This window comes from Beta vulgaris, chromosome 6, assembly GCF_026745355.1.
Source record: "Beta vulgaris subsp. vulgaris cultivar EL10 chromosome 6, EL10.2, whole genome shotgun sequence".
NCBI lineage: Eukaryota > Viridiplantae > Streptophyta > Magnoliopsida > Caryophyllales > Amaranthaceae > Beta > Beta vulgaris.
This window is the reverse complement of record NC_079207.1, coordinates 7,342,148-7,358,947: the sequence shown is the minus strand read 5'-3', so window position 1 is coordinate 7,358,947 and position 16,800 is coordinate 7,342,148. Positions and strand designations below refer to the sequence as shown.

At 31.2% G+C, this 16,800-nt stretch overlaps 1 protein-coding gene across 1 annotated transcript; it reads right to left on the bottom strand.

The window, feature by feature from the left end:
* Positions 1–6,102: 6,102 nt before the first annotated feature.
* On the bottom strand, positions 6,103–11,152 carry LOC104895607 (patatin-like protein 1). Its single transcript, XM_048647222.1, has 5 exons — positions 11,015–11,152; positions 9,805–10,009; positions 9,033–9,175; positions 6,642–6,803; positions 6,103–6,435 (listed from the first exon to the last, which is right to left on the bottom strand). Exons 1-5 carry the CDS (start codon positions 11,150–11,152, stop codon positions 6,103–6,105), a joined length of 981 nt encoding a protein of 326 aa, XP_048503179.1.
* Positions 11,153–16,800: the final 5,648 nt, after the last annotated feature.

Sequence of the window (16,800 nt, the reverse complement as noted above, 5' to 3'; positions counted from 1 at the left end):
AGGTTTTTCCTTTCCTATCAAATATTCCATTCAGCTACTCTTTTTGAAGTTGAAAAATATTTGCAGGATGATTTTAGATTTGATACTGAAATTGTTTAAGAAAATTTAGTTACACACAATTGAATGACCGTATTATAAATCCGTGCAAGAATATATACACAATTCAAAGCCACGTGTCAATTTTTTTAAAAATTCTTTAAGGAAATTTAGTTACACACAATTGAATGATTGTATTATAAATCCGTGCAAGTATATACACATGCATGCAAAGATGTTTTATTCTTTTTCTCTCTTATTTTTTTCTTTGAGATACATGCCTGTGCTGAAGGATGTTCAACAATTTTTCTAGATCATTTTATGAGAAGTTTTTTTTATCCAATAGTTACCGGTTTTATATCCACTTATTAGGAAATTGATTGTTTTATAATTGCTATAATTTAGGCAAAGAAAGGACTAATACCAACTCTATAACCATAAGTATTCACAAACATTATGTTAAACCCATTAAATATTACATATCACAATTTCAAAACATCTCACCAAATTGAGAATCCTCAAATAGAGAAAATTATGTAAAAAAAAGGTGAATAATCAAAGGTCGGAGAAAAATCGAACCAAAAGCAAAATAAATGAGTCGGCCATGGACATGAGCAATCAGTAAGTTGAGAGCGAGTGAGTCAGCTCATTTTTGCTGTAATTCATCCAAAAATGAGTATCAATTCGATCAATTGGAGTAAGAAAAAAAAAGAGAGAGAAAAACTCCTACAAAACAACAATTCATGCAACATGCACAACAAAACGGCAGTAGCAACTGGGAACCAACCAATAGAGAGGAAAGAGAAAAACTCCAACCCCAAAACTGCCATTAGATGAGAGAGAAACGAAAAACCCTAACAATTAAAATTTCGCCAATGAGAATAATTTGAAGTGACTAACAATTTTCTCACTTCTCTAGAAATGAGATAGAGACAGGAAGAAGAGATGGAATTATTCAAGTATTCTCTTTAATGTGGAGATCGAAGGATTTGGAGGAGAGCGAGAGAAAAAAGAAAAAATGGTTTATGCAGGGGGGTTGAGTTTGAGTGTGGTGTTTTTTTTTTCTTTCTTCATTCCTTCCTCTGTTTACTCTTTTACCTTTTTCGCGGTGTTCCTATATGACATAATCATCCTATTATATATCATACTTTATGAAAGAATTATAAAACAACTCATGTGTGATGGGTTGAATGAAAAAAATTGCAAATGTGAAGCAAGTAGTATATTATATCCTGATAATATGTTAGCCAGCTAATTAATTTTTTTTTTCTTATTCATTATTGGTAATGAATATAATGAGATGCTAGCCCGTGCAGGAGGAAATGCAAATGCAATAATAATAGTCACACCATGACTATGATCAGAGGTTACATATAAAAAACAATAATAGCTCAATCTTTAGTCCCAAAGTGGTCTAAGGTGGGCTAATATGAATCATCATAACAAATCATATCCACGACCAATACATACTAATTTATTTTAAAAAAAAAAACTGAGATAGGACATGTTCTCTTTACCATAAAACAACTGAACTGAATTGAACTGAATTGAATTAAATTATAACTAATAGTAATGATAACAATTTAGGAATTGAACTGAACTGAAAATAAGTTGGGGAGAACAGTCCCTTAAAGTGAGAGAAGTAAGACAAGAGACAATATATGAAACAAGAAATTAAATTAGGTAAAAAAGTGAAAACCAACATATAAGGGTCGGTTCACTTCAACTTATTTTGACAAAACTATGACGATATAAGTTCGAAAAAATTTAGATGATTAGGTGATCCAACGGGTTGCCAACCCTCTAATTATTGAAATTTCCTTGGCCAAGAGTACATTCAGACATTAATTTTATGATTGTTCTCTCTCCAATTTATTATATATATATTATATATATATATATATTTAATATTATATTTTATTATATCTAAGAGGGTTAACCTTAGGATCACTCAAAATTTTTCCACGCTCTTACATTCAAATGAAACAAAAAATATAAATACATCCACTTATGAACTTATGCTTGATTAATATCATTTTTAAAGAAAATGTACACTTTGAATTTGGCCCATTTTATATTAAAATTCTAAAATAAAGGATTAGCAGAGAGAGTGCAACATGGCCCATGTGCTTAAATTATAAATATAGCTTTCTTTAATGAGCTTCGAGACACTAATTGAGAAGGTGAATCAACAAAATGAGTTAATTATATATCAAGCTTATATATCAAAAGAGGGATTTATAAGTATTCAATTTTAGTTGGTCTATAAGACAGTAAAACTGTTGTTGAAAGATTAGAAGTTATGAATTAGAAAAGTTGTTAATTTGCCTATGCACTTTGTTTTGACAGCTTCTTTTTCTTTGATGTAAAAGATAATATTGAAATGAAAATCATATGGAGAACTTATATAACACACAAACATTATACAAGTATTGTGTATTTATATTTGTTTAATATACAAAATTATCATTTTCTAAATTATTCTTAATATTAAAATTGTGGTGGCTTAATATATTCTAAAATTGTTTTTAGAAGAAACTAATGAGTAAGGATTATTTCAAGTAGAACGGGGAATAAGGTATTTAGGCAAAAAAGTAAAGTGGGAAACCCCGTATGATACTCATTACGTCAGATGGAACGGGGAATAAGGTATGATACAATATATCATCGAAATGATGGTAATTTCAGGTAGCAACAGGGAATAAGGTATTTATACCCCATATGGTACTTATTCCGTCAGTTGGAACAAAATTTTCATATGATGTTTCAAAAAATACACACAATTTGGAATAAGGTATGATGCAATATATCATCGAAATTGTGGTATTTCAGGTTGCAACGGGGAATAAGGTATTTATACCCCATATGGTACTTATTCCGTCAGTTGGAACAAAATTTCTTATGATGTTTCAAAAAAGACAGTTTTTTCGACCATGTGTTAAAGTCAAGGACAATCCCTATCACATGGTAGCTTTGTATCTCCCGAGACAAGTTCTTAGTCATGGCTAATTTTATGTAGCCATTTCTCAGTCACGAGTAAAAATTGCCTAATAGTACTAATTTATGAGAAAGAACATGGGAAGTCTAACACTTTAAGGCCATTTCGAGTAAAAAATAAAGACTGTAATGTGGAGAGGGTTTCTAAGACAATTGACCCCTAAGTGGTTACTAGGATAAGACCAAGTTCGTGCAAATTTTCTCCCTTTTTGAAGCAGTTGAGATCATTAATTTACCTTTGTCATCTCAACATAAGGTGTTGTTGGCTTTGCTTATGACTATGTTATACAACCTCCGTTCTTTTTCTACTGCAACAATTGAGTTTTCACGTTTGCTAATATACTATTTTAACTATTAATATCTTTAATTATTTTTTAGTAAAATTATACAAAGTTGATATTCTGAAGTATATATCGAGACGAATCTAACAAGACCCCACATGACAATATTTTTCTTGACATAAAAATCATAATATATAGTGAAAGGTTATGATGGTGAATGGATAGTGTAAAATTCTCATTTTGCAATATTATAGAAATAGAACGGGGGAAGTAACTTCTTAATAAATTTCGTTTTGCACTAAAAAGAAGTCTTCCAAAACATATCAGTATCATGTATATGTTAAGCAACTTTATAATTAATATAAAGGTGTATATCTCTTAAACACAGAGTTTTTTTTATCAAGTTAACGTAAGAATCGTTTACACGTTTTCATTGTAACTGATATATAAACATTGTTATTATACTAAATAGTTCTCGTGCATTGTGCACGGATCTAAAACCTAGTTTAGTACATATAAGAAAAAAGACAGCAGTGGCTAAGTAATGAGAAATTTTCAAGTGCATGTTCTTCTATCTGATTCAGTTTTGTCCCTTTCGAAATTTCCTTTCATTTGAGAGTCGTTCTGCCATCCTGCACATGAACAAGACTTCTTGTTAATCAGAGATGACGAATATTATGAAGATTTTTTTTTTTTTTTGGTGAACAACGGTAGCTAGATAAATTAATAAGTCATGGCAAAAAGCGCCTATTACAATCAAGTATGCTTAATGTTTTTATGTATGCTTAATCAAACTTGCATTAAGCACCTACATATACTTGTAATTGTTGCAGTGCGTGATTGATACATGTAGGGTGTTGGCCTAGTCTGGTAAATGACTTTTCATTTAGCTATTTATATTTGTCTAGTCGAAAACTCGAAATAGTGTTTGATAAATGTGACTCTTATGTACTAATTGTTTGACCATATCTTACACAATTTTCGCCACTCAATTTAGATAGCACTATCTTAAAAAGCGATTCCAGTTTCTAATTAAAAAATCCAATTATATATTATTATTTTTGAAGAAAGGTGACAAATATTTTTAAATATAACATATGTGGGTATGTGACTATTACATCTAAAGTTTTAAATAGACAGATTGAGTAGAGGGTGTGATTAAAATCAGTAGTAGTCAAGTAAGAAAATAGAGTTGTTGGAATAAGATTGTGTAAAACCTTGTAAGAACATCTGCATTAGTGCCCATATTTGGAATAGGTTGTAACAATCCAGTTTCAGGGTCAACTCGTGAAGCTGGTTTTTTCAGCAACTCTTGACCGATGTTCACTAGATTTTCCATGTTCTCCTTTGTTGCCATATCTAGTGATGTTGTCACTCCTGTTAAGCTATCATCCTGCGAAATGACAGTTTTATCAAACATGTCACTTATTCTATATATACATGATAAGGGATATTATTCATGATGTAATAATAAAATGGATGCACTTTTTGTTATGCATGGTGTAACTAACAATTTTTATATCATGACCTAAGCAGCTAAGCTACATGTATGCATGGAGTGTATATGTCACAGAAACTATGATTTCTTCAACACTTAACAATCAGCACTAACTTATTTTGATGTTAACTTGTTTGAAAGGAAAATCCACTTAGTAGCTAGTCAGTTTGTACAATTCACATAGTGCACATGATATCAGGTAGGCTGTAGTTGCGGGTGTGTAAAGAGACCCTCCGCATATGGTCTTAATTCAAATTTTTTTTGGTTTTATGTGAAAGGTCCAATTTGAAAAATATCATGCTATCTCTGTACTCCATAATTCACCAAAAATTCAACCTGCCATATCTTTAACTTTAGTATTGTCATCAATATTTTTTCATAATTATCAATAATAAATCAATCTATCAATTAATCATTAAGGTGAAAGAAAGGATCCAATTTTCATTATATAACAGGATTCCGTAAATATCCAAGACGACCTTGATAGCTGGACGTGTAATGCTCCACCAATGAGAACGAATATACTTTTTCTGCTATGAAATAAATGCAATATGGCAGGGAAGCATAAGAACCAAAGAAGGGAGACAAATCTCTATTATATAAGGGAAGGGGGAACAATGGTGTCCTTTTTTGAAATGCCTATTTTGCCTTTCTTTCCATTCTAAATTACAAATTCACTTACAAATCAAAGGGGGATTTAAACAAAAATACCAAAAATATAATTATAACAATCACTCACAAGTCAACTAAAATCATAAAATTGCATAATTTACGTTATGCAAATCACTAAAATGAGGAAACTTTATAAAAACTTAAAAATTCACTTACAAACTACAACCTGTGAAAAAATTGACTTGAAATCAAAGTGTCTACTTTCTTTACAATTTATAAAATACTGTACTTAATTCAAAAATCAACTAAAAAATTATAATATTAGAAATCATAAATAAATTCAATAAAATTTATATTTTGTTCATAAAATTTAACTTTGAAAAGTAAAAAAAAAAAAACAAAAAGAATGGTGAGAGACCTAAGTGACAGAAACTAAACCGATCAAATTTTACAACTAAAAACAATTATACTTTGTATGTCTAATGTTCAACTTTTGACTCTTATGTTGAAGAAAATAGTTTCTGTTTCGAAAAAAAATTCAAACACGCATCGCGTGCAAAAAATTCTAGTATAAAGAAAAAGGAGGACTCACGTAATAAAGACAGAAATAGAGAGCACACTGTTAAATTACATAATATTGCATTTATTTTGAAACTTCTAAAAAGTAAAGTATTGCATTCATTTTAGAACGTATAATACTATATGCATAGCGCTTACTTGAATACGAAGATAGTTATCTTGGATTTGAATTGCCTGGAAAAGAACATTATTATGGAGATCAACCATATCAGCTCCAGATTCAAAGAGACAATCAATTATAGGAGATGATCCATTGTAAAGAATCCAAGAAAGAGGCCCCCAATTTGCAGTCATGTTAGCATTATATTTATGCTCATTCTTAGCTGATCCACTCCCTATTGAAATAACAAATAACCTTTCATCATGCATGTGATGAGGAGCTGGATTTTGCACTATTAGTTCCTTGCTTACTTCCATCATAGCTAATAAAGTCTGTCCATAGACAATAAAAATTAGTCCCAAAATTACTAGTTAAGGGCATGTTCTCCTCGGCATAAAACAACTGCTGAATAGTGATATAAAAGTATTGTTCAGAATTGAATTGAACTGAAAATAAGATGGGGAGAACAAACCCTTATTTTGATAGTTAATTCGTAGAGTATGATTTATTCCTTAAACATAGGGTATATAGTATTTACCGGATTATTATTCACAATTCCACTATCAATGAGATCAAATTCTCTGATGTTTTCATCTCCAAATGTATTTTGAAAATGATAGGAAGGAAAATATGTTGGGGCAGCCGATCCACCAATGCATATATCTGATAGCTTTGCATTTAGAGAAGGTTGAGTTGCAATCTGTATAAACACAATTAAAGTCACTTTATATTGTATATTATCATACTCATTTAGCAATTAATTTTGAGAAATTTTCTCAGGTACTCCTGAAGTTTGACGTAATTCTCAAATTACTCCTCACATTTGAGGAATTTCTCATATACTACTGAGATGTGTATTTGGGCTCAAAATACCTTTATTATACACCGGAATTCAAGTGCATTAATTTCCTAAGGTACTTTGAACTTCAAATTCAATAAGAGTATCTGGAGAATTAAGCCAGACCTTAAGGATATTTTAGAAAATTTTCCATTAATTTTTTTACTCTTAGAATTTCTTTTATAAGTGATAAATAAATATTAATTTCGTGCAAAACCGTCTTATAAAGTTGTAGTAAAGTTATTGTAAGACCACCTTACCGAAACAAATTGATTAGTAAATAACACAACAAATACTAAGCACTAGGTCCTACTCCCATGCTCCCACCCATGACATGCCATGACTTAAATAAATCATCAAAATATCAGGAGTGGGGTGATTTTTTTAATTTATAGGCAATGTTTCATGACTTATTCTCACGATAAAAAACAAATCAATAATGGCTCTGTTTGGGGAAGCATTTTAGCTACCTTAAATGATAAGGTGCTAACATATTTTAGGTGCTAAAATGATTCGTAGTGTTTGGAGAGCATCTAAAAATAAAATTTCAGGTGGCTAAAATGACTTAAATGATAAGTTAAAAAATATACCTTTTCACAATCAGGTGACTGAAATTTTGGAAAATCTTTCCAAAATTTTGACAACAACTAATTTTGCTAAAATAATTTATCAACTTAATCAATTAATTTTGCCAAACAGTTAAACTAATCAGATACCTTATCAGTTTCAGCACCTTATCAATTTCAGCTTTATCTTATCAGTTTCAGTTAACTTGTTAGTTTCAGTTTATTTTCAGCTAGTAATGCCAAACAGAGCCAATGTTAATACTCTAAAGAGTCATTTTTAAATTAAATGAGCCACTTTAAAAATTAAATGAGTTACTTTAAAATAGAGGTCATATGTTTACCTGAAAAATGTCACTTTTACTACAAAAGAGTAAGTGAGCCATCAAAGACAGTATTTATATTTAATTAGGTAAAAAAAATCTCTATATTTCCTCCGATCTGTTTTAAATGAAACGTTTGTTTTTTCACGTAACCCAACACATTTCTTTAATCATTAATATTTTTAGTTATGTACACGTAAAAGATATATATAAAAAAAATTATGATTTAATAGTATGCATCGAGACGAATCTAACAAGATCTCACTTGACTATGTTTTTCTTTATATAATGACAATAAATTAGAGTCATAATCTCTATTATACTCCTTCCGTTTCCTAAAGATCTTCCCACTTTCCGTTTAAGGATGTTTCCAAAAGATCTTACCTCTTTTGCTTTATTTCTTATTTGGCAAAACAAATTTCCCTATTTACCCTCTCATGTCACTATCATATGATCCACTATTACATTATTAATTCAATTTTACTCCCTTTCTCTCTCCTACTTTAACCCCTTTTTATTTGTTTATTTATCTTAACCCCTTTCTCTCTCCTACTTTACTCACATCATGCCCACACAACTTGATTTTCCTTGGTATCTGTAGGAACAGTAAGTGGGAAGATCTTTAGGAAACGGAGGGAGTATAAGGGAAGGGGGGAGCTATGGTGTCCTCCAATAAATTTACTTAATTACCCCCAATCAACTACTCTACCAAAAAAAGATGAAAGAAAATCAAATTCAAATATAACATAATAAATTAACAAAGAAAATTATATCAATCAAATATTTGATCGATCAATACACAATCAAGTAGTAAACCAAAAAGGAAAACACAATCAATTCTAAAGTGAAATGATTTAATTAAAACAAAATACTTCGTTGATGAAAATATAAGAAATTCTTAATAAATCCGCGTAACATTCTTTTATCAGTTTTAATTTTAAAAATCTTAAAGAAAGTATGATAAAATAATTAATTAAATTCGAGTTTGGTTAAGTGATATAGGCTTAGTCAACAAAAAAATATGTCTAATGTTCAAATTTTACCTTTGTTATGCCCAAAATAGTTATAAATCATGTTATAAAATAGTAAGGCACGCATTGCGTGCTTAAATTGCTAGTTTATCAATAAATAGTGTCATTTCATCCAATATTTCATTTAAAACATAACGGAGAAAGTAATAAGATTTTTAATAAACACAAGCCAACCTTAAATGAAGAGAATATAACTGGTTGGAGCAACTTAATATCAAAAGCTGGAATGACCAGATTAGTTAGTGTTTGATGGAGTTTTGTAACTTTAAAACCTTCCTTCAACAAATTGTGCAGATAATTTCCATCGTATTTAGGCCCTGTCATAGCTTTCACAAACCTTGTTACTTGACCAAAAAGTCCGCTGCATGTAGAAGAAAAACAAAAAGTCGTAACAATAATCAATCCATTATCTAACATTAACATTAACATTAACATTAACGTTAACGTTAACATGTTGCTTAAATTACATTTTTTATAGTCTTTGTATCTTTGTCTGTTTTCTTTTTCATCCAAACTAGCCTTAGTTATGGGTACTTTTATTTCATCACTAGCAATGTCTTGTTTGTGTCAATTAATAGATTTTCCGTTTTTAATTTTGACATTATTCACAGGTAAAGAAAATCTTTTAAAAAAAATATAACAAATAAGATAAAACATAGTCACATCCGGTCTTGTTTGATTATCTCATTGTAAATCAAACTTTTAATATGAGTTTTACAAATATGTAATTACAGATATTAAGATTATTAACGATAAAAATCCGCGTCAAAGCCTGGTATTGCGGGTCGGGTTGGGCCTAGCTGGCTTTTCGGGTCGAAATTTGGCCTGTTTTTCCGAATCTAGGTTGCCTGTAGGTCGGAATTTTTGGCCAAAACATCGGACCGAATCGGGCTAATCTTGACCAGCTCTAGGATGGAGGGAGTAGTAATGATAATATTAAGAGGACTAAATATTTGAGCAAAAATATACCTTGTCTGTGGAAAAATCTTGGGAGAGTGCTCCAAGTAAAAAGGAACAATATCCTTGGCAGCATAGAGAGGACGATTATTCTGATTTGGTGCAGTTAACATTGCACTTACAAGACCTCCTGTGCTTGATCCAGCAATCACATCAAAGTAATCTGCTATTCTTGCATCCTTGCCATCCAAGTTCTATATAGAAAAATACACACATTCACATTTTGTATTTTTCTTTACAAAAAATTATTTAGCAATTCAATTTAAAATAATCATTCTCACCCGAAAAATAAAATAAAATCATGCCACATAGACATCATATAATTATCGTCACATTTCACGTTTTAATTATAGGACATACAAAGTAGATTATGGCATATCGCATAGTCTAAAAGTGATTAGCTAGAGCATTATGAATATGATATATTTTCGCAAAAGCGGATATTATATTGTAAGCATATTTAATTATTATTTTTGATAAAAAATGTTAAAATTATACTACCTCTGTTTTTTTTTAATTGTAACGATTAGACATAAAGTGTGAATAGAAAATGTCTAATCGTTGCAACTAAAAAAACAGAGGTAGTATATTTCTTCATTTGGGATGATTTCTTCTGATCTATGAATTAAAACAAGATTATAAATAATACGAAGAAAAAAAAAAAAGAGGACATTCTCAAGATATTTAACTATAGTACATGCTTATGGGTAACAAAATCTGATGCATTACGTGATTGTATCTGTAATCTGTATCTTTCTCGTACATGCTTTTCCAATATCATTATTATTCCCAGATGTATGGCAGGGTATTACTAAATTCCATGTTAAAAAAAGTAAACGTATCATAATCTTAATATAGCTAATACACGGTGATATCTTCATTTAAATCTCACATACAACATTTACAATTCAATATATTATAGCATTTGGTGTTGATGTTGAATATACAACCGACATATGTTATGAACAAAGTCACATTCACATCCTTATGAATGGGAAAATTTCCCCTATATGTGGAGTACATATATAGATAGGAAAAATGGAAAAGCGCAAAACATAATACATATACATATAAGGGGATTAGGTCTTGTTGGATCTCTGGGTGAGTGACCCTGTGCGAGGAATTAATTTTACCACGAATTTCCGAAAAACGGTCCAAAATATATATATATAGAAGTGAATTCATATGAGAATACATACTTGAAGTTGTTGCTCGAGAAACGAAAGAATAACAGCAGGAATAAGGCCTCGGACTCCACCACCATCCAAGCTAAGAATAGTGATAAGTTTCTTGTTATTGTTGTTGAAATTCATCACAGATGGAGGATCTTTCGCCATAGTTGGTTAAAATGTGTAAACTTTCCAACACTAGAAAATAAGGGAGAAATGGGGAACCAACTCTTTTAGTTGATGATTAATGCAAAGAAGTGGGAATTAAGTATCCTTATATATGTAGGATCATCACATTATACGTTGTTGACTTTTTTTTGCTCATAAACTTACAGCACTTAGAACATTATTTCAAACTGTTGCGTATTATTTAATACGTAGCTTTTATCATGCATATGTTTAATAAATAGCATTTATCCTGCATATATAATAACATATGCATTATATACAATAACATGTGCATGCATTATCTAAATTGATTGAAGAGATTTCTGTTTAAGACCAGATGACAGAATATAAACTACTCCAGCCATGCATACCACTCTTACACTTGGGAATGAAGACTGGTCTTCATGACATAAATTAGGTTTTATTTCACATTGTTGGTGCATCAGTTTGTTGACCTTGTAAATGAGCCAATGCACATCCAATAGTTTGATACTGAATGTCACGGGAGGCTGGAAATTATCGGTTTTAATTTGATAAAACCTTGCTAACGTCAAAACCGATTTTCGCCTTTCCTTTTACATTGTTATTTTCATATTTTAAAGTTTAAATAGCTCCCTTCAAAATTTTTTTAAAAAAAGTTAAACTTAAATAGCTTTGAAGATCTTTTTTTTAAAAAAAAAATACTAACAAAAGAGAAACTTTTCTCGTTCTTTCTATCGCCTATATCTAACCCAACGCTGTAACTTTATGAAATCAAAGAATTGTGTATACGCTCTCTTTTTCTTTCAAAATAAGTGTTTAGATAATTCTAGCCCTAACTTCTATTGGATTGGCTAAAATTGTCTAAAAGCTGAAACAAATTTTATATACATGGAAATTAAATGATGTTACTTAAAGCATGGGTATGATTAATTATTGGTCTCTAGCTACTAAGTATCTTAGGGGGAAAGACTTATATTCTTAATATTCCTTAGGCCTTATCTAACTCTTCATGCTAATGGAAGAAGTTAATGATGAATCTTAAAGATATCACCAATGCAAGAAAGGTCTTAGGTGGCAGATTGACATTATATGACAAGTCTATCAAGTTTTAATTAAGTTTATCCTTACCTCCTTGCATGATTTTTGTACTAATCATGACTTAGATAAAAGGTTTGCTTAGTAAATCAGATTTGTTACACTTTTAAAATTAGGAATCTATCTTAAAATTATACGAAATTTTCACCAATTACCCTGAGTTTTTAGAAAATTCACGGAATACCCTTGCACTTTTCAAAATACACCTGATACCCCCTCAGTTTTATGATAATACACCCAAATGCCCTTAATGACTGGCGGTTAATTTTGTTAGTCATTAACTCTAATAAAATCCTACTTAATCTCTAATCCTAATCCTAATCTACTAACACTAACCCTAATCATAACCCTTACTCCTAACCCTAACCATAAAGCCTAACCCTAACCACCAGTCCACCACCCCTCCCCCACCCTCCCAATCCACCACCCCTGCATCCCCCATCCCCACCCTCCCTGCAACCCCCACCCGACACCTCCGCCCATAACTCTGGGTGCCCAAACCCCGTTTAGTTCAGTAGTCTGTTATGGTTATGTCTTTGATCGACGTCGTATCGAGCCATGTTGGTGGTGAGTGGGACCTGCAGCTTAATTTGCGAAAATTTGAAAGGGGTGTAGGGTTGTGGCACTACAAAAATAAGTGGATTTAGCAACTAGCCATTTTCGTTGCTAAATGACCAAAAATGGTTGCTAATGTTGTTAGCAACAAAATTGGCAACCAAAATGGTTGGTTGCTAAAGGGTCAGTTGCCAATTGTATTTAGCAACGAAAAAGAAGTAAATTTCGTTGCCCTTTTAGCAACCAACTACAAATTTGTTGCTATATAGCAACCAATTTTTTCATTTTCATTGCTAAATAGTGCTTTGTGAAAATCTATAGCTTGAAAAGAGTTGCTTCAATGTTTTTTCTTTTGCACATGTCAATTAGCTCACTAGTAGCTATCATTGATCTATCAAGGATTTGGCGACCTTCAATGTAAATTAATTATCATGACTTGTATAAGCATATGGTTTGTTTGGCAATTACTTTTGACACAAGTCATTGTAAAGAACACATAAATTAATTATCATGACTTGTATAAGCATATGGTTTGTTTGGCAATTACTTTTGACACAAGTCATTGTAAAGAACACTATTTATGCACTTGTCGTAACAACCGAAAGAATCAATGTTAGCTTAGTTAGCAAAAACACTAGTGAATAAGTTACATGTCTATTTGTTTCAACAAGCTTCACTTAAAGGGAACTAACATCAATTAATCACAATTAACAATAGATATTACTCTATAGCATAAATGACCTTAATTCTTTGATCCTAAACTAGTGGATTATGGGTTTACGTACAAAATTATGATCTTAAAATCATCGTCAATCATATATGCACAATTGATGCGCACTAGTACCTCATATAACAAATTTCTTATCGCACTTAAAAATATAAAAGAAATAAATCTGCTTTCATAATAAAGTTTCTTAGCAGTTCTCTTAACTAAATACCTTGTACATTAAATTGATTAAGCTTGGAAAATACAAATCATAATTAGGGAGAGGTTTTAATATTGTAAATTTCCTTACAAAACCATATTGGAGCTTACAAAAGTTATTGACAATTTTAGACCCCATGAACTACTGTGTTAGTTACCAAGATTACTCAAAGATCTAGTTTAATTCATTAATTGTTTTGAAAAATAACTTGGAGAAATTGATGAATTGAAAAAGAAATAAAATCTCATTTCAACTATGGCCAAAACTTACTTATTATTTCCCTCAAAGAAAACATATAAAATATTAACTGATGACTCATAAACAATCGAAAAAAATATTTTAAAAATATATCTGAATGTTTGTATACGAATTTTGTAAAGATTATAAATAATAAGTATGTGAATTTATTTTTGAGGTGGATGAGGTGAGTATGGCGGGTATGAGGTGGGCACAGGGGCGAAGCCAGAATACATAAGCTAGGGGGGCGATATAAGCTACGGGGGCCAATATAACTAATCGCAAGTTCGTAGGGCCGAGATTTTTACCACTTTTCTATAGAAATTTGACAAGGGGAGGGGGGCCATGGCCCCTGTCAAAACCCCCTGGCTTCGCCCCTGGGTGGGCACGAATATCCAAGTGAGTGGTAGGACATAAATAAATTTAATTATGTACCTATATAGTAGAATGTATTTGTTATTTAGATCTGTCATGGGTGATGGGGTGAGGCTAGCTATGAAAGTTTTTGACGGGTATGGATGTGGAAGGACCATTCTCTAAACCTATCTCGTTTCATTGACATCCTTAAACTTACTTGTTTGAACGTACATGACATGCAGCGACAACCATAACTTTGCGGCTTTCTTCGGACTGTAGGGAGGATCCTGAACGATGGGCGGCCCACATAACCATGGGTTTACTTGAACAATATGGAGAGGTTTTCTTGAGAAATTAAGATTTTCAACAATATTCTAGCATTTTTCTTAAGGACACGAAAAGACAAAAAGAAGTAAGAGTTTTCAGTTTCAACATGCTATCTAGAATTTTAATCTTATTCAATTAGTTATTTTTTTTTTTACGGATTATTCAATTAGTTATTAATTATGATTATTAGCTTTGATGTATTCTATTTTTTTCTTTCAAGTTACCTAGTTATATATCCCACGTTGATAAAACCAACTGGGGTTGGCGTGAGTAGTTAAGGGTCTCTCGCTTCTTAACCAAGGACTCGGGTTCGAGCCTTGAGTATGGAAAAAATCCTAGCTGAAAAGGATACTATCCTTTGAGGTACTCATGCAAACTTTCACAGAAAATTATTCCACCCGCCAAAGACGGTGGGAGTAGGAAAAAAAAAAATCCCACGTTTGTTTTATGAAAGAATTATACTCCTATTTACTTTATCATATTTTGTCAAAGTAAAAATCTGATCGAAACACATGGGAAATAAAAAATTATCATAATCTCATCAACGTCAAACCCATAAACCAAATTGTCTTCTTCCTAATCCTCCGTCCAAAATCGTGACATGACATTCATGCATCAATTCAACTGCTTTTCTTTTCCCCAACAATATCAACAATGTAACTTTCGTAGATGTTAAAAGAGAAATCCAAGCTTCAAACTTTCATATTGCAATTCCACAAAATTTCTCCTATTCCAATGGCATGAATCATGATGTGTCTATGGTTTCGAGAGTTCAAATTTCTTTCCCGTATTTTGTGTATCACTTCTTTGTCATTAATTTCTATTAGTTAAATAAAAAGTCACTTTTGAACTTAATTATAAAGTGGTAGGATATGGAATTGTAATAATAGCAAGTTTACACCAAGCAACGCTTGGCCTAATAGTAAAGATTTGGTCTTATTACTCATGACTAATAATGTGATTAAATTCTACTAGGAGCTCTTTGGTGGGTGAGGTTTACTTTATCATCCGTTCTTCCGTCCAAGTAGTCTGACCTACAGATCTGGTTGATTGAACTTGAGTTGAGGTGTCAATTCATTAGAATCGTTAATCTTACCTTCCAAAAAAAGAAGTTAACCAATAAAAATTTCGTACATACAAGTGGTATACAAAAACAGGATAGAAGATTTTAATTCGATTTTTCCAAAAACAATTGACAAATTCCTGGTTTTTAAGCTTCTGAAACTCCCGTAAGTGGCTCTATAAGTAACAAATAGCCATGTTTTCCCCCTAAACCTCAAGCCCTACGCCGCTGTTATCTTTGTTGCTTCCTCCCGCTTCTCAAGTTCCTCTTTATTATTTGTTAGTAGTATTTGAGAAATTAAACCAAAGTCAATTAACTATCATGACTTGTATAAGCATATGACTTGTTTGGCAATTACTTCTGACACAAGCCATTGTGGAGAACACTATTTTTGCACTTGTCGTAACAATCGAAAGAATCAGTGTTAGCTTGATTAGCAAAAACACTAGTGAATTAGTTACATGCTTATTTGTTTCAACAAGCTTCACTTAAGGGAACTAACATCATGCAAGTTTTGAAACTCGTCATCATATTGCATATTAGCCATGAAGGTCGAAGATCAGGTTGTCCCCCTTTGATTTTTTAGATATAGGCATCAATTTTCATATGAACTTAGGGCATGTTCTCCCCAGCTTATTTTCAGTTCAGTTCAACTCAGTTTAGCTAATCTTCATTCTTTTATAATCATTTTGTTAAATATTATTATTATGTTGGTCTAATTTATTTTACTAATTACTCTTATTATTATCATTATCTATTTTTATATTATTATTATTATTATTTCTATATATTATTTTGTTTATTATAGCTTTACTCATTAGTATTACTATTATTATTAGAAGGAACATGCTTTAGGTCAAAAGCACAAATAAACCCACGTTTTAGCCCATAAACCAATCAAATCGCGTCAAAACGGTTTATGATGCAATTTTGCGCGATCCGACCCAATCATTATTTTTATTACTAAATATTATTATATTATTAAATCTAATTATTAAAATAGTAATATTAATTTACTTCTTATATATTATTGTTATTATATAATCATCATCAAGTATTAATATATATATTAATACAAATAATATAAAATAATTATTATTAATTAT

Bases quoted from the DNA above. Each gene is read 5' to 3' on its own strand.
- LOC104895607 (XM_048647222.1), bottom strand. From the start codon at position 11,152: ATGGCGAAAGATCCTCCATCTGTGATGAATTTCAACAACAATAACAAG. The intron at 9,176-9,804 runs GTCCTCTTAATA...AAGCTATGACAG, and splicing joins TATTTTTGCTCAAATATTTA to GGCCTAAATACGATGGAAAT. The intron at 6,436-6,641 runs GTAAATACTATA...GTCTATGGACAG, and splicing joins GAATTGTGAATAATAATCCG to ACTTTATTAGCTATGATGGA.